General features: G+C 46.9%; 6 protein-coding genes across 7 annotated transcripts; 2 read left to right on the plus strand and 4 right to left on the minus strand.

Annotated features, from left to right (window-relative positions):
- Positions 1–329: 329 nt before the first annotated feature.
- Positions 330–1,436, plus strand: LOC128302112 (enoyl-CoA delta isomerase 2). The gene has a single exon (XM_053038849.1). The coding sequence runs from the start codon at positions 592–594 to the stop codon at positions 1,378–1,380; it is 789 nt and encodes a 262-aa protein (XP_052894809.1). The 5' UTR covers positions 330–591; the 3' UTR covers positions 1,381–1,436.
- On the minus strand, positions 1,410–2,287 carry LOC128302113 (28S ribosomal protein S28, mitochondrial). The gene is made up of 3 exons (XM_053038850.1): positions 1,915–2,287; positions 1,720–1,841; positions 1,410–1,656 (listed from the first exon to the last, which is right to left on the minus strand). Exons 1-3 carry the CDS (start codon positions 2,197–2,199, stop codon positions 1,491–1,493), a joined length of 573 nt encoding a protein of 190 aa, XP_052894810.1. The 5' UTR covers positions 2,200–2,287; the 3' UTR covers positions 1,410–1,490.
- A 96-nt stretch (positions 2,288–2,383) lies between these two features.
- On the plus strand, positions 2,384–4,958 carry LOC128301872 (regulator of nonsense transcripts 3B). Its single transcript, XM_053038532.1, has 2 exons — positions 2,384–3,135; positions 3,216–4,958. The coding sequence occupies exons 1-2, from the start codon at positions 2,544–2,546 to the stop codon at positions 4,535–4,537; spliced, it is 1,914 nt and encodes a 637-aa protein (XP_052894492.1). The 5' UTR covers positions 2,384–2,543; the 3' UTR covers positions 4,538–4,958.
- Positions 4,959–5,038: 80 nt separating this feature from the next.
- LOC128303338 (exocyst complex component 6) lies at positions 5,039–7,516 on the minus strand. The gene has a single exon (XM_053040264.1). The coding sequence runs from the start codon at positions 7,496–7,498 to the stop codon at positions 5,198–5,200; it is 2,301 nt and encodes a 766-aa protein (XP_052896224.1). The 5' UTR covers positions 7,499–7,516; the 3' UTR covers positions 5,039–5,197.
- A 258-nt stretch (positions 7,517–7,774) lies between these two features.
- LOC128301982 (chaoptin-like) lies at positions 7,775–14,022 on the minus strand. Of its 2 annotated transcripts, none has more exons than XM_053038677.1 (5): positions 13,309–14,022; positions 9,933–10,196; positions 8,955–9,098; positions 8,465–8,879; positions 7,775–8,381 (listed from the first exon to the last, which is right to left on the minus strand). In XM_053038677.1, the coding sequence occupies exons 2-5, from the start codon at positions 10,158–10,160 to the stop codon at positions 8,041–8,043; spliced, it is 1,128 nt and encodes a 375-aa protein (XP_052894637.1). In that variant the 5' UTR covers positions 10,161–10,196; positions 13,309–14,022; the 3' UTR covers positions 7,775–8,040. The 2 variants fall into 2 exon arrangements, with proteins under 2 accessions (XP_052894637.1, XP_052894636.1); XM_053038676.1 differs by lacking the exon at positions 13,309–14,022 and adding an exon at positions 11,324–11,873.
- Positions 14,023–14,312: 290 nt separating this feature from the next.
- LOC128301980 (probable hydroxyacid-oxoacid transhydrogenase, mitochondrial) lies at positions 14,313–16,660 on the minus strand. Its single transcript, XM_053038675.1, has 4 exons — positions 16,570–16,660; positions 16,430–16,508; positions 15,318–16,352; positions 14,313–15,255 (listed from the first exon to the last, which is right to left on the minus strand). The coding sequence occupies exons 1-4, from the start codon at positions 16,620–16,622 to the stop codon at positions 15,031–15,033; spliced, it is 1,392 nt and encodes a 463-aa protein (XP_052894635.1). The 5' UTR covers positions 16,623–16,660; the 3' UTR covers positions 14,313–15,030.
- Positions 16,661–17,347: the final 687 nt, after the last annotated feature.

The raw sequence follows: 17,347 nt of genomic DNA on the forward strand, positions 1-17,347 counted from the left end.
TTTCGTCGAGAATATAATCGAGCAAAGGCTCATTCGTGACGTTTGGTCGATTGCGATCATGTAAAAATTCACGGTGGTCGCCGATTCGTCCAATTTGCGGGTTCAAAAAGTGTCCACTCATGTTTTACCACTGAACTTAGTTATGAAATTAACAAATAAAAGCCTCATTTTGTGTATAAATAGTTTAATTTCTTTGTTTTTCCTCCCAAACCCCAATCTTCTACAATTTCTGACGCGTCAGTGCGCAAAATTTTAATGTTTCCGCGTAATGTAAATTTCTTTTTCATTCCATTACAACGTTTTTGATTAATATTTTGTTCGCGGCATAATTATCGCATAGTTCGCCAACGTCCCTTCTCATCCCTTCTTATTCATAGTAGTTCAGCATATGATTGCAATACCATTCTTTCTGCAAAACAAACGTGTTTGACCCTTGCCCATTGCAGACCATCCTCCAGCGCCCTCATAAAGTCAACAGGTCGTTATCGTTTCTTCGCTGTTATCAGCGTGAATTGTGGTTTTACCTCTTCAGTACGACAACACCACGAATCGTAAACGATTACAGAACAGCTTCTCAAACGTGAAGTGAACATGGCCAGCGCAACACAGCCGGTGCATCTGAAACTGGAACGTTTCGGAACCGTTCTACGCGTAACCATCAACAATCCGCGCAAAAAGAATGCTCTTAACAAACAGGCGTACCAAGACCTGGCCGATACGCTCAACTCTGCGAACAAAGATGACGGTATTAATGTGGTTGTATTAACCGGTATCGGAGATTACTACAGCTCGGGCAACGATATGGTATCGGCGGTGTCCGACGAAGGTTCGGTCGAAGAAAAGCTTGCTCGTGGAAATGCTATTTTGCGGGACATGGTACGTGCTTTTATTTCGTTCGACAAGTTGTTGATTGCTATCATCAATGGGCCGGCAATTGGAATTGCGGCAACCACTGCACTTTTGAGCGATGTTGTGTATATGGCGGACACGGCCTACTTCTACACGCCGTTCACAAAGCTGGGTCTTTGCGCTGAAGGATGCTCGTCGTACACGTTCCCATTGCTGATGGGTCGAAGCAAGGCATCAGAAATGCTCCTCCTGAACCACCGTATGTCTGCCCAAGAGGCATTGCAGTTTAATGTCGTCGCAAATGTGCTGAAACGTGACGAAATTGACAGCAAACTATGGCCTCAGATACTGGAGTACGGCAAGCTGCCGATCGGATCAATTAAAGCTGGCAAGATGCTGATCAATCGTTTCCAGCGTGATAAACTCCACGAAGCAAATGATCGCGAAACGGAGGCACTAATGGATCGTTACCAGACCGAAGAATCGATGAATGCGGTAATGGAATTTATGATGCGGAAAAGCAAAATGTAACGGCAGTCATCTTGAAATGCAAATACAGCTCTGGGGTTTGTGGTTTTGGATTATAATATTTGCTACGCCTTATATACTTCATTGATGACTGTGCTGCTTTGCTTGATCAACTATGTGTTTCGTGTTTGCTGTGATCGTGTAGCGGGAGAAGAAATCAATCCTAGCAGCTGACAGTCAGCTTCCAGCAGGGTAAGATCTTTGTTCGATCCTAAAAAGCGCGTGGACAGTTCGAGATCTTTAACTCGTAGCCGTACTCGGGCACCTCTCACGTAATCTCTGAAAGATAGGGTTTGCAAATTGAGATAAAAGTAATCTATTTACAAACTGATGTTTCCTTACTCGCCATTCTTGGTGGGGCGTGTGCAAACGCAATGAAACTTCCAGCCAAAATCTATGTAAAGGTCATTTTCGACTATATGAAATATTTTTCCAGTTACAACCTTTCCATCCGGGTCGCCAAGCTTAAAGAGTCAATCGAATGAAAAGAAAATTAGACTAACATTTACCAAAAAACCAAAAGATTCTTGTACTTACATCAACAAACTTTGAGTGTCTCAGCAAGGCGGCGAACGTCTTTGGCGGTTCGTTGGGAAGTTCCGGATTGAGCGCTTCGCTGTGTTTTTTGTAAGCTTTTGCAAATCCGCCAACTTTTTGGTTAGCTTCAACGGATGCGTTTTCTTCGGAAGATACTGCTGTACTGGGGGTGTATGGGGGTGTCAATCCTTCGGAACTGTATCTGCTCCAGGATCCAATTCGAATCGGTTGTATTAAAGCCCCACACACAGACCGTTGACTAGCGAATCGCAGCAAGTGTGCCATTGTGTAATAGTATCACTTGCACTATAAATACCGGCTTTTGGTAAACGCGGTATTTGCGAAAGATGGAAAAGTTATTGCACGAGCTGAATGTTTTGGTCGGTTTGACAGCTGCGTAAACGGGGTTGACTGATGACGTTGACGTACTGACATTTGCGCGCTGTCAGCAAACGAAAACAAACGCATCGTCGTCGATCTTTCATTTTTGCAGCCTCAAAAGCCTCGATGCGAATACGTGTGCGGGAAAAACTGAAAGCAACAAACCGATTTCTCGGCTGGTACGGTTCGCGGATATCGTAACAGCCCTGGCGGTCATCGGCCGTGAGTGTACTGCTGCGGCCGGACAGATGGATAAGTCCAAGTCCACCGCAACACGCGCCACCGTATCCGGCGGTGGAGGTCGCGTTAAACCGGACAAACAATCACGCAAGGATAAGAAGGATAAGGCCGGCAAGTCGGGTGGTTCGAATAAGCGCAACAAAAAGAACAAGAAAGATAGCCCACAACCCATGACCCGGGTGGTCATTCGCCGCCTGCCACCGACAATGACGGAAGCGGTGTTCTGCGAACAGATATCGACGGATGGGAAGCTGCCGAACAATGACGAGTTTTACTTTGTTGGGCCCGACTGGACACTGGGACATAATGCATCCTGCCGGGCGTACATTAACTTTACCAATCCGGAGGACGTCTTCCGGTTTACCGATAGTTACGATGGGTATACGTTTGTCGACGCCAAGGGTATGGAACATCAGGCCGTGGTGGAGTATGCGCCATTTCAGAAACTGTCCAAAACTCGATCTCGCCGTAAGGATCCCAAATGTAACACGATCGAAACCGACACACACTTCCTTGCGTTTCAAGAAACCTTAGCAGCGGAAGAGCAGGAAGCGTTGCACGGGCGGGGAACGCAAGAGTTCAGCTTTAAGATAGAGCAAGGTAAGTCTGCAGGACGGCAGTGCCCTTACATTGTCCCACAAACGCACGCTTATGCGCTTTTGTATGCTTGCACATTTCAGAGGAGAAAACCACGACAACACCTTTGCTTGAGTTCATCGCACAAAGGAAGCAAGAGAAGCGCGACGAAAAGCGACGAAAGCAGGAGGAAAAACGCCGAATGCGCGAAGAGGAAAGGCACATGCGAAAGACGCAGATAGCCAAAGCGATGCCGGACGTCATCCGTGAAGAAGTGATTTCTGAAATTATTGAAAGGACGGTTTTGTCACGTCCGTCAAATCCGGCGCAAAATGCATCAAAACCAGGCGGAAATTTCACCGCCAAAGGTGGTGGACCGGAAGGAAAGTTTAAGGATGACAACAAGGATAAAAAGTCGAAGAATAAGAAGGATAAGGAGCGTAATCGAGATAAGAAGGGCGAGGATACGAAAGTGTTGCTGGAAGCAGGAAAATTGGATGGCGATAAAAATGCAACCGGCAGAAAGCAACAAGAGCGCGATAAGGTTGGCAAGAAGTCGAAAGAAAAACCAATCCGGGATGAGCCCCGATTCAGAGAGCAGAACCAGCAACAGGCACAGAAAGGAGAGCGAAATGATAAATCGAAGAAGGAAAAAGCACCGAACGGCGCTTCGGGTGGAAACGGCGAGCAAGCGTCCACGTCCAAAGCCAACATAAGTGCGCCCTCGAACGATGGTTGTAGTAAAAAGGAGGTAAAGAAGTACAGCGAACGACGCAAAGAAACGCGTGCTCGTGCTGAAACACGATTCGCTGAGCAGGACACCAACAACGATCCAAATTCCGCCAAAGACGCTCGTCCGCCGGCCGCCGAAAAGGTGATGGAAGTGAAGAAAAGCATACTCACCGCCAACGTACCACCGTTCATACCGAAGGAGAAAACGACAATTATGCTGGCCGGACACACGTCCACGGTGACGAACGTTCCCGTCGATCAGAAGCTGGCTGAAAAGATGGCGAAAGTTTCGCTGACGGACAACGGCAAAAAGTCACCGTCGCCCGATGGTTCAGCATCGGGGACAAAGGTCAAGCTGTCCGAAAAGCAGAAAGAATTGCGTGAAGCACGGAAAATTCGGAATAAGGATCGTCCATCGATTGTAATATATCAGCCCCGCAAGAGGATAGTGTCGGGCGGAACGGGCAAAAGTGAGGACGATCGTGGCCGAAGCGATTCCGATCGTCCCTCGGACAATGTTTCGGCCTCGGCGTCGGCAGGGGCGGCCGCTGAGTCGGGCGAGGGTGTGAAAGAGCGCCGACATAAGCTAACGAAGAAAGCGTCCGATCGACAGCAGCGGGAACGAAAGAACGGTAGAAAGAACTCGATGGAGGTGGATAGTAGCAAGGAAACAGGCGCAAGCAGTGTACAGTAGGTTGAGCTTTTGCATCTGTTGAATCGATGCGTACCGCATAGAACCTGCCAACTCGCAAAAGGGTCCGGAAATGTATCCGATAGTTGGAGCAAACCCGATGCTACGCTGAATGTAGATGGAATACGGCTACGGTACGGCTATTAGAAACCCTTTTCCCTTTTTGCTGATAGTGTTTCTGTCATGCGACGCGATGAAATGAAATAAAATGGAACGCGTGAACTGTGTTCTGAATTGTATCGCGTTTAAAAATGGTGTTTCCGTTTTTCATCGAAAGCAATCCCTATTTACTGTCACGATAGAACGGTTAAAAGGTTGTCCATGTCCACGAAAGAAGGGATCGAGATCTAAAACCCGTTGGAGGTGAGATTTAAAGGCAGCAACCATGCACTGAACAACTTGGCAAGGATACAAGCAGGACAGAAAGCTGGTCAGAAAGGCGAAGATTCACGGAGATTATCAATAAAACTCAATAATTTACCATTGATTAAATAACTTAACGCTTTATTAATATAGAAGTATATGGGGAGTATGTATGCTTTGTTCAAAAATTTAGTTCATTAGTATCGCAGCGAAGATTAGTGTACAATGTTTAATTTTAAACTTAAAACAACATTCTAAATACGACCTCCAACGCAAAAAGGCCACTTCCGGGGATGTGATTCAGTTTTGTCTCTCAGCCAGTTGCTTCAACTGCCGCAACACCGTCTCCAGCAGCTTCTTCTTATCACGCTCCGATTTGGATTTCATCAGCGACAGCATCGATTTTTTGTCCGCTTCCCGCAATTTTTCCAACACCACTATGATCGTTGATGGGTGTACCAGCGAGTATCGGTTCTCGTCTTTGCCGAAATCATGCAGATACGCACTCCAATCCTCCGAGATGAGCAGATCCAACAGTTGGCGAATTTCGGCGAAGTATTTGGAAAGATCGCCCTCGCGCAAACCGGGCACCGGATCGGACGACGCAAACAGCTCGAACTGCATCAGATCGAGATTGATCTGGTCGAGCGCACCGCCCGATATTTGTCGTATGTCTTCCGAAAGAATTAGCTTCGAAATGGTCGTTGCGATGTGTTCGCAAGCCTTCTTACAGGCGGCCTGTGCCACCCCGGGCAGGATGTAGGAAAAGCTTTGGAATGTGCTCTGCAGGAAGGCCACCATGTCCGTCACGAAAGGCGATGCGTGACCGTACGATTCCGGAAGTACCCAGTCGTAGTTTTCAAGTTCCTCGAAGAATTCATCTAGCTTGCAGCACAGCTTGGTCGATACCTGCTGTTCCGCTTCCGAGCGTGCGACATGAAACATTGCCGAAGGTGTCTGGGTGACGCTCTGTACCGTACCGGTCATTTTGCACACGAACGAATCGAGGAACGGGCCTGCCTTCTCCAGATACTGCGTATCTATGATGATCTGGATGACTTGCATCAGCGCCAAACTCGGGCTGCGAAAAACGGCCGACAAGCAGCCGCTGAAACTGCGCGTTAGCAGCAGATTGGCCGCCTTGCGAACCATCGCAGCAATCTCGTTCGGTGATAGCGTTAGTTCCTCGGAAAACTTCATACACGCGTACATGAACTCCATCGCCTGGTGGTAGACCTCGGGAACCATTCGTGAAAAAGGAAACTTCTTCGGGAAGGGTTGTGTTTCCAGCTGCTCCGAATGGAACGGGAATCGTTCCAGCACCGCATCGTACTCTTCCTGGTTGTGTGCCTCTAAGGGCAGGAAATCACTCTTGTCAAGAATGTCGCGAAATTCGTTCACCCAACGTTGCAGCAACACCTCGTTGTAGTGATCGCGCATTTCGAGCAACAGATCCCACAGCTGCGTCACGGTGTAGCCATAGTTTTTGAGCGTCGTGATGCTCAACATAATCAGATTCTTGATGCGCAACAGTACGTTCGGATCGGTACAGGAGGACGACGACATGCTGAGCACATTGACCGCGCGCGATAGTGAAGAAGACCACAGATCGTCAAGGTACGTTTGTGTCACGATATCGCCCCCTGTGTTCATGACGTGATCCTCCACCACAAAGAATCCTACGATCGAGTAAATGTACGTCTTGTACGCTTCCAAATTATCGTGCATGGTTTGCGGTGCTTGTAGCACAAGCTTCGCCTGATCCCGACGCTGCTTGCGATAGTCCTTCTCAAAGTACTCCTTATCGTTTAGCACCGTGTAGATGTGCAGACAGCGATAAATGGGAGAAAAATCGATCAGATCTTGCGCATTAACGTCCTCATCGTCGTCACCAAAGTCCGAGCTGATCGGTCCACCTTGCTCTGCCAGCGCCTTGTACTCGGCGATGATCGTCTCCAGATCGCGCTTCTGTAGCTCCTTCGTGTGCTTCATTGCGATCTCGCCGATCTTTGGTGAAAACTTGCGTATGTTTTCCAGAAATTCGCGAAAGTCTTCCTCCGATGATTTTTTAATGTTTTCCTTCAGCTTCGGTATCGTGTCGCGCATTTGCTGGGAAAATCGGTAGCCGGCCACCTTCGGCAGGTATTCGCTTTCTAACACTTCGAGCGTTTTCAACGCAGGATAGTAACGCTTTTCGCGCACCTGCTTCAACAGCTTGCTGTAGCATTCCAGTACCGGTAGACAGCTCGATAGCCCCTCGATGGCGCCCGCTATGTTGCCCTCGACCTTGCGTGCCTTTACCAACTCGTTGCCCTTAGCGATCACACCGGCCGATGCCTTCCCCAGACCATCATTCAGTGTCAGCACTTCCTGGTTAAGGCCTTGTGCCTGCGATTTCACCAGGAGCAGTTCACGGATTGAATCGATAAATCCTTGATAGTACAGACTGCAGATACGCTCGATGTCCTTATCGTGCGAACGGATACGTGAATCCAGCTGCTCGGAGATCTGGTCCTGGGAATTTCCCTCCAGGATGGTGCGAAACGTTGGCCCCCAGTAGTCATCCACTGCTTCGATGTCCTGCATTGATATGTTGGCCATTTTCACTGTTTATTGTGGTGAAATTCCACACCGCCCTACGTTTTCGTTGCGTTTCACGGGGTGTAGTGCAGAATATTGCGTTGATGAGTTGTTTGTTGACAATCATCGGAGCACATAGGGTTGCTTGCGGTCATCAACAAAGACAACTTGAATTGAAGCGCACTGTTGTAGGGCTCCGCATGTGTTTACAACCGTTTCACCGGAATTTTGCAGTGAACAATCAAACTTATCGGATGTACATAATTAAAACTAGTAAAAGTGAGTGTTTTGGCACGTTTTGGTTTTATTCTACTCCGGTCGCGATTATACGGTGTTACGGTTTTGGCTATGTGCAGTGTAAATGTAGATTTTTAACGCCTTACTACTAACGGTACCTAAGCAAAATCTTAAGTTATTTCATGGCAACGTGTATCGTTAAATTGGTGTACAATTTGTTTCTAAAATAATACATAACGACTATGTACAGTGTATCTTATCAACTAATTTTTTGCGGTTGCTTGCTGTTAGTCTTATGAAATGGATTTTGAAGAAAGGGCGCGCCACTAATCACACTCGCTCAACAGTTTATCACACTTGGCATGTTCCGTAGGTGCTTCTTCCTGCGCACCCGTTTGTGGCACCATCACCCGATTAATGTTTTTCAATGGTACTTTCTTTGGATTTCGTTTCGCTTTCAGCTTTTTTGCGTTGCGCCGATGCAAACAGAAGAGTGTGATGGCGAACAGTACGATACAGCCGGCCACCGCTGCCGATATCTTCATCCATGTCGATTTAGCTTCCGTGTCAAGCTGCCGGGAATTTCGGATCTCCATACACTGATGGTAATCGGCTACCTGTCCCGCATCGATCTCTAGTCCCGCTTCGGCGTTGCAGAGGTTTTGCTCTGTAAGTGGAAATGATAGCGTTGGGTAAGTAAGTTTTTATTTCCGTTTGAACCCATTCATTACTATCGGAACCGTAACTCACCTGACGATGTAAGCGGAATGCAGTATAATGGCGGATACATGATTTTGGTACGCCGAAGAACCAGCTCTGCCGTTAGCACCTGGCAAGCGCAGATGGGAATCTGTGTGTTGTTGAGTTCGACCGATTTCAGGTTGCACATGGGCGAAAACTGGGCCAGCGTGAGCTCTTTCATCGGGTTGGACGAGATGTTCAGTTGCCACAGGTCCGGAAGGACACCAAAGTTCGGCATTCGCTGTAATCGACAGTCGGCCAGACCGAGTACCTGTAGCGGTGCTTTGATGGGCTTTTCGAGGTTTACTAATGCCGTGTCCACCTCGTACAGTGCATTGTGGCTGACGTAGAGGTTACGCAGGACGGGTAGTTGGAACAATTCCAGCGGTATACTTTTCAACGCGTTATACGAAAGATCGATGGCCTGCCAAATGGATAATGAGTCGTAATGTAAACAATCTTTCCGTAGGAGAGCGACACTCTTTTATAACCGACCTACCTCTAGGTTTGTGAGCGAGCTGAATGTATTTTCCTCAATGTTTTGGATCATGTTCTCAAACAGATACAGATACTTGGTCGCACCGTAGCGGGCAAAAGATTGTTCATTTAAATCTCGGATCCGATTGAAGCTGAGATCGAATATCTGAAATGAAGGGCGACGTGACGCGGTGCCAACATTAGTAAAATCGTGAAACGAATGATACGACACGGAATGAACCCCCGTAACCAGCATCTTTTACTAGCCAGGGACTAACAAACCATGCATCAAGTGGTTGCACGAAGAAAAGATCTCACTCGCACTTTTCTTGATCGCGAGCTCGCACCACACCACGCCTATTGGGTTAATTGATTTAAATTGGTTTGTTAGTCTGTTCTGGTTATGGTGGGCCGATCTCCAGCACCGGCGCGATATCGAAGAACTGAGTTAAAAAGTTGATACCGAATGTAACGAACGGACGAGAGTGTAGCATGTTAGAATTCGTGTGGTACAAGTATAACATCAATATTGGTCAAATTTACGAGCATTCACCGGGGCAGCAAAAAGAGGGAAATCGATTTATTTTAACTCTCGATGATGCCGGATGTGTTGCCGGATCACGATTCCCCCGGCGAAGTTTGTTAGAATGTTTACGATGATCTCGAAACGAAATACTACGCTAAACGGAGTAGCCTTGAGGATTGTTTTTCCTGTGGGAAATACGGCCACTGGAATGCAGATGCTCAGTGGATTGTTGAAGCTTTTCTAACAAAAAAATAAACTAAAATACTGAAAACTATTCTAGCAGATTTCATATCCACTACCGCGTGTGTGGTCGTACTGCTGCTGTTCTGAGGGTTCTGAGGCGCTCTGTTCTTATTACGGGGCACTACGGACCAATCCAATTGACCTTCTATAAAGGATCAACAATTGACCGGAATTATACACGCACCGGCACTAGACTCCATCTACGCTCTCCACCGGCTGCAAATTACTCACCTCCAGGCTGGACTTGAGCGATTGTGGAATTTCCTTCAGATTTAAATTCGCACAATTGTAGCCGACCATTTTGTACGTCCGCTCGAGCAGGCAGCGCTGGGGTCGATCCAATTCCGTCGGTAACGTTGCGAAGCCGTTTGCATAGCTGAGCATAAAGATGGCCGTCAGGGTCAGGGTTTGCGTGGCGACGGATGATACGCCAGTTTGTCTGCTTGCGTACCGAGGCATGTTTTGTGTGGCGTAGCTGTAAAGCTGTACAAACCCCTATGAAAGAGGGCAAAAACAAAAGCTGTTTAAATAGGGGTTCCGTTAGACAGGGAGGCCACTGAGACGATCATCGGTCAATTGTTACATCGATGGTAACTCTATTACACACCAGGTTATCGCAGCATTTACAAAAAGGTTGCAAAATCATGCTTTGTGCTTCTTAATTAGATGACTAATGCATTCTGGATTAGTAGTGTGCTGTTCCTCGTACTGATTGTGTGATCTTGAGTGTATTATTTATTAGCAAAAGATCACTACAAAAGTCGCGCGAATGATAAGCTTTGTGAATCACGAACTACAGTAACTAATCTGTTGCTCGCAGCTACTACAATCGTTACACTTATTTACCAAAACACTAGGGATAACAGTTAGGTTTCATTCTTTGCACTGATCTTGGCACTTGGTTTACAACTTGAATCTCTCAAACGCTACGATCACACTGTAAATAGCACAATCTCACAACTATTTCCCTTCTAGTTACAGCTGCTCGTCCCAGATACCGACGACTGATCGACATTGTGGGTGTGGTTATCACCGTCCCAATTGCCGGCGTTCTGGATTGTTGAGTTCCGATGGTGAATTGTACCGTCAATCAGCCGCATCAAACAATCGATTCGATCGAAACGCAGTCAAAAACTGGTCTATTGCATGTTTTGGGGTAATGGCAATGGGGTTTCGTCACAAATCCCTTAAAAGGTAGTAGGACGGGATGGATTCGCATCGTTTTAATCTAATTTAATGAGGTCACACACAATTAGGCGACACTAGCACACAATTGGGCGTTTCACTTTCATGCACGGTACGATACACGCGTGTACGGCCTTTATTGAGTGTTTATTGACTGTTGATTCGCGTGCGCCACCAGGGGACTCCATTGCGGTTGTCCGTAGCCCGATGTGCAGTCGTTGTTCGGAGAATGACACAATATTATTTGGGAGTGCGCATGATGAGCTTTATTCCACTGACGTAGTTTAAATTGCAGCACTAAAGTGCTATAATTAGCACGCTTGTTTAACTCTTAGGAAAGGCTATGGGCCTGGGCACTCGCAAAAAAAACAGGTCATCAGCGCGGCATTCTGTTTACATTTCTGATACGATTTGATTGTTACTATCAGTGCAATTACCTCGCATGTGAACGCACTCAAGTATCACTACCGGATGCACCACATATAATATATCCATCGAGTGCATCGCTCAGATTACCGCGAACTAATTAAGTCATTCCAAACCCGGGTCAGACAACTAATTAGCACCGAATGACATCAAACATATGTTCAAACTTTACCGCTCAAATGCATCTATGCAAATCTGTCCCTTCTGTCGCACGTGCTTTCTACACTCTATTGCTCGATGGCGTGCATTTTGTGCAATGAAGCGTAACGTAACGTAACACTTCGAAAAAGACAAACACTACCGTGGGGCGGGCGGCACGTACGAGCGGCAGCGTGATTCTATACATTCGCGATCCTGTTAAATGCACCGGAAACGTCAATTGGCTGTCGACGAACGTAGCGCTATGGCAAACGGTTCAAAAACACAATAAATATTACAAACTTCCAAATAACACGTCCGGCTGCCAATTAGTGTCTGGGTCGATCGGTTAGCCAAAGTGTGGACATTGACTGGTTTGACTGGTTTGAGATTCCCAGCTAGATCTTGTTCGTGCGCGGTGTTCGAAGGTCGAGAAAAACTGTACGATCTGTTTTTTGTTCCCTCCGAACGCCTATTCAGCGTGAACTCTCCATCAATCCACTCGAGAGTCTGAGACGTCAGAAGATCAATATTTGCTGCCCCACATCACGGCCACATGCGTAAACTGGAAAATTTCTCGTCGATGTAGCACTCTCCCAACTTCCTTCCCCCCCCCCCCCCCCCCCCCCAAAAAAAAAAGAGGGGAGCATCTTCGTAACAGTGAGACTCCCCGGGTGGAGAAGCGAAAAGTCGGTTAATTGATTTAATTTCGCTTAATTGAGTCAAATACGTGAGTCGATTGTTTGCGTTGGCGGAACAGCGTCTCACGAGATATGAGTGACGACCGCGGCTCATCACGGTATGCTATTGTTTTGTTTCGGGCGAGACGTGATAATACTCTCATCCAGTGCATACACACCCTAACTGCTGCGTCCACCGCGAACTAACCTTGGTCGGTAAAGTGTAGCAAAATTATGATCGACAGATCGGCCGTATATCAATCACGATGATGCGACGATCGGATGTAGCGCATTGGTGGAATAGGCAACATGAGTGTGGCTCCTCACCATGCACCGAGTGTACTACGAATTCTGACGATCGTACGTTGACGCATGACAAGGCGCTGTCAACCGTTTTTAGTGGTGTAACGGGCTGATGGTGTATAAATAATTGAGGAAAAACCTTTTTTGAAGTGATGTTTTAGTGGGTAACAAGCAGTACGAGATGATGGAACAACACATGCACACCACACGGGTTCGTTTATTATCAGTGAGATAAGCTGTGGCATTAATCGATCATCCATTACCGAGCGTTAGATAATGGGGCTTAACGGGCTTAAGAACAAGGCGACTTTAAGGTTCGCTCTCGAAACAGGCGGAAACTAGCACCAGAACACTTTGAATGTCAAGTTTTCTTGCAAAGCATCACAAATTGCTTCTCCTTGAACTGAAGGATCTTTTCCCTGACTATACCAGGTTATACCCCACTGAGACATTTCTTATCACTCAACAAATGAAGCATCTCGTACCTCTTGAAGCGAAGATGATGCGCACGGAAACACTCGAACCAATGTTCGCGCGGATGCGATTATAAATACACAAGCACTTTTACAATCTTTATCAAACATCAACAGTCGTTATTTTTCAAAACTGCGTCGCTTAGACGAGTGCGCAGTACACTTCATGCTGCAAATACATTCCGTCGGAGATGAGTTTTACTGTGAAGGCTTTCGGCTTTAAATAGTACCCTAGCGCACCTAGTAAGATATTCTTCCAGAACTTTCCACACTCGCTGTTTGGTTGTGCTTGACTAAAGAAGAAAAATCTTCACCAGTTTCACCCCAAAGTTCCGATGCATCTTATCGTAGCCACCCGCCCGATACTGGGTATCTCATCATTTGTCACTTCTAATTACTCACACTGTTTCGTTTCTTTTTGTTCCCCCCGTTCCAGACCGTTTTAGGCAGTCACGATAAAGCACCTTGCCGAAAATGCTGCATACCAGCTACCACCCTTTAAGGTCCGGAGCATATCTTTACGATTTAACACTACGATATGGTTTCCGACGCAGTGTATCAACCTGTTGATTTTGACAGTCTTATCGGAGTTTTTGGAAGACGGAAAGGAACGAAACTCTGGCAGGCATTCGGCGGTTTCAGGTCGCGCTGACGAGGTTCGCTATTGTTTGCTCCACTTGTTGTTACGTGGTAAATCACGTCCACCATTCACGAATTGATGTTAATTAAACATCCAGTTAGCATTGTACCGAACCAGACGGTTAGACATGCGCTTCTCGATGGGACCCGATTCCAACGCGCGAGAATATGTACACCACCACCGCCGTTTCGTAGGGTTTTGTGTGACCGCACCGGACGCACTTCCAACCGAGACTGAATCAGTAACGAACCAATTCAAAGTCATGCTCCCCGTGTTGACGGTTATGCATGCGGAGTGCGTAAGCGCATGATCTCGTGTAGCATGTACGTCGATGAGCCAGTTGTGATCTCCTCCTTGGGCTGTAAGCTTATCAGTAGCACCCGAAGGATGATGAGCAGGATTATCTGTGTAATACTGTTGATGGTGGCGAGAAGGTACAGCACACACAAACGAACGTGATAAGATGTGTTTCATTACTGGCGAGGTTTGGTTGTGTTACCCGGGCGACTGTTGGCCAGAGGTGTCAAATCCGTCTCGCCCGGATCTATGGCACTGAAAGCCAGATACCTGTACCGAACAGGTAGAAAGGTACACCCAACGGGGCATTGTTTTCACTGTCGGTTGCCTGTTTCATTTTGGATTGGAAATTCTAATTGCTTCAATACTTTCTTTCACCGTTAATTAGCTTTGAAGAAGTCTTGTTTCATATATTTAAAAAAAAATTGAAAAAGTGCTATAAATCACTCACTGCATATGTCTGGGTAGTGGTGAGAGAATGGCACGGGCTTTCCGACAGGCCTCTGCCTGTCTTATTGTGAAATTTCACGCTAAACTCTGTCCATGTTATATATATTGTACGACAGAATGCTTTACACCAATCCATATTACTTTGCTATAAAATTTAATACATTTGCCATATTAATTTCCTGCACGTGATTTTTGTTGCGCATAGTGTACCGAACCGCTCGTAAGATGGCTCATGTTTTGGCTGTCTTCATTTGTCCCGATATAGCTGTCTGTCTGCCGCCCAAACGGCGTTGGCGGTTGCAGAAACTCGTTGTTATGACGAGGTACCTGCGTAGAACCCCATGTGTGAGAAAAAAGCAATGAGAACGAGAACCGCTTGTAGTGCGCTACCCCGAGAGGTAAAAGTGTAAATCTTTCAAACCACCTAGAGCATCCTTAAGTAAACAACAGCATCTCATACTCCTCAAAGCCCAGAGGTGAAGAAATGTGCGATCATTAGCTAGCTGTATGTATCATCATTACCCGCGTAGGGTATGACGCGAGCGTTACTTCACGTAAACATTAGCCGGCATTAGCCATCATGCTCGGTACGCAGAAATCATTCACGGTGTCGTGCGTGAAACCGTACCCACCATCAAACGAACCAGTTTTTTTTTGCCTCAGCAAGTTGGGTGTAAGAAATATGAACTCGTGACACCGTTTCTTCCGTCGACGACGACCTTCAACTTCCGCTTCCGCTAGTATACGGTAAGCGACTGTTCGAACAAACCGGCAAGATCCTCCTCCGATTGGCCGCGAGGAGCTAGTTTTGTAATACGTTCCTGCGGGAGCGTTCCTTTGACGAGCGCTGGAATATCGGCGTAATTGAAACCGAGTGCTGAGAGGCCATTTTCGATGTTGAGCTCGTGCATGTACCGGCGTACGATGTCGGCAAGAATGGCTCCCGCATCCTTACGGTGACTCTGCGAAACGAAAAGAGGTATTATTATTTTGATCAAAATAGCAAAGGCAAAGCAGGGCAAACCTTGGATATATCTGCCCCAAGTATGCTGGCCGCCTCCAAATGCCTATCTGGGCAGCTTGCTCCCGTAAACCGAAATACGGCCGGGGCCGTCATCACTACCGACAGACCGTGTGGAATGATTGGATGGTTGCCAGTGTAACCTTGCGGGATGAATTCCTTCACCAAGCCGGCAATCGGGTAGGACAAACCATGGCACAAATGTACACCCGCATTGCCAAACCCAACGCCCGCCATGGTTGATGCCAAATGCATCTGCGACCGTGCCTCAAGATCATCCGCATGAAACACGGCACGGCGGAAGTGTTTACTGATCGTCTGTAGCGCAAACCGGGCCCATACGTCCGATATAGGGTTGCTGCCCTGGTACGGTGGTCGTAGTTTCGGGTTAGTCGGTGCCGGACCCCGTTCCGTGTACGGAATGGCGGTGAAACTTTCCAGCGCGTGACAGAACACATCAAACCCGCAGTAGGCGGCCACCTTTTCCGGCTGCGATAGGGTGTGCAGTGGATCGACCAGCCCTAGAATGGGCCGAAGAGCTTTGCTGGAAATTCCCGTCTTTGCGTGCAGTGGTTTATGGTCAAAGATCGCTACACCGGTCGTTTCCGAACCCGTCCCAGCGGTGGTCGGTACCGCGATGAGCGGTTTCAGCCGTACGGTTACCTCCTTTGCCCGTCCGATCGGGGCATTCACATAGTCGAGAAATTCGGCATCACGATCGGCACTGTACAGATTAGCTACCTTGCAGGTATCGATCACGGAACCGCCACCGATTGCTACGAACGCATCGAACTGGTGTGATCGCGCGAAATCGATCACCGTCTGCAGGCTTTCATTGGTTGGTTCCACTCGTACCTGGTCGAACAGCACGGTCTGAATGCCGGCACGGGTCAACGAATCGAGTCCCGCCTTCACCGAACCCAACTGTAGCACATTCCGATCGCTTACGACGCAAACATGTTTGGCGTTCAGGTTTTGCAAATCATGTCCCAGCTCGCGCGTTACCCCCGGTCCGTATCGGATCGTCGAGGAGGACATCTAGCAAAGGGTAGAAGAAGAAATTGCGTTCGTTATCATGACCAAGTGTACAGGAATTATCACACACACACACAGACCTCGAACGCGGTATCATTCCCGGCTGATGGGGACTGCTGGTTGACGGCAATTGGTCGCGAATGTGCAGGACAGGTGCAGCTGTAGGAGAAGGTATTACTCTGATAGCTTTCGGTTAAAATGTAACTCTTTTTCTACATACCTGCCACTAGACACCGTTCGCATTAGGCTCACGATTCGGCCACGGCTCCACATTGTAGCTGCACTATCAAGCGACGAATAAAAGTATCGCTCTAAACGCTATCGCAACTCTAGCGCACAATAACAGCGCACTCTTCATCAACACAGCTGATGGTGTCGATCGTTTGCTAGTAGATGTGAGATCGCTGAAGGTGGTAAATAAAACTACGAGCTAAGGGGGTGGTCACTGTATCGCAGCACACAGTTTCATCCCACTTAATGATGATAATTTTAAAATAAATAAGAAATAGTTTAAAAAATGTATAAATTTACAGTTCTGAAAAATCTGTTTCTATCCAAACAAAATCATACTTAAAAATTGTGAACATGGTTTCTTTTTAAATTCTTTAAATAATTTTAGGGTTATAAAAATATATTTAAAATATATTTTCAACTGCATCAAAACAGAGGAAGGTGGTAATTAGATATGAGTAATTTGTTTTGTTTTAATTTATGAGATATACCTAAACTTATCCAGTACAAAATTGTGTTTGCTACTTTTCACAAAATAAAATACCATTCTTAATCTCTTCAGTAAACAGGTACCAGCAGGCAAATGACCTAATAAAATGAAGACGAGATCACCTTTGTTTAGGGAGCTCTTATCTCTGGCCATATTAGCCAGGTTCTTCAACAACTCATTTGTTTTTCGCTGCTAGAATGAGTTATCATGGTTGACCAGCTTGGTGTCATTCTCATAACATGACTAGCAGCCATAATGGGCAGCAAATCGCGTAGAA

The sequence above is a fragment of the Anopheles moucheti genome, chromosome 3, assembly GCF_943734755.1.
Source record: "Anopheles moucheti chromosome 3, idAnoMoucSN_F20_07, whole genome shotgun sequence".
Classification (NCBI taxonomy): Eukaryota; Metazoa; Arthropoda; class Insecta; order Diptera; family Culicidae; genus Anopheles; species Anopheles moucheti.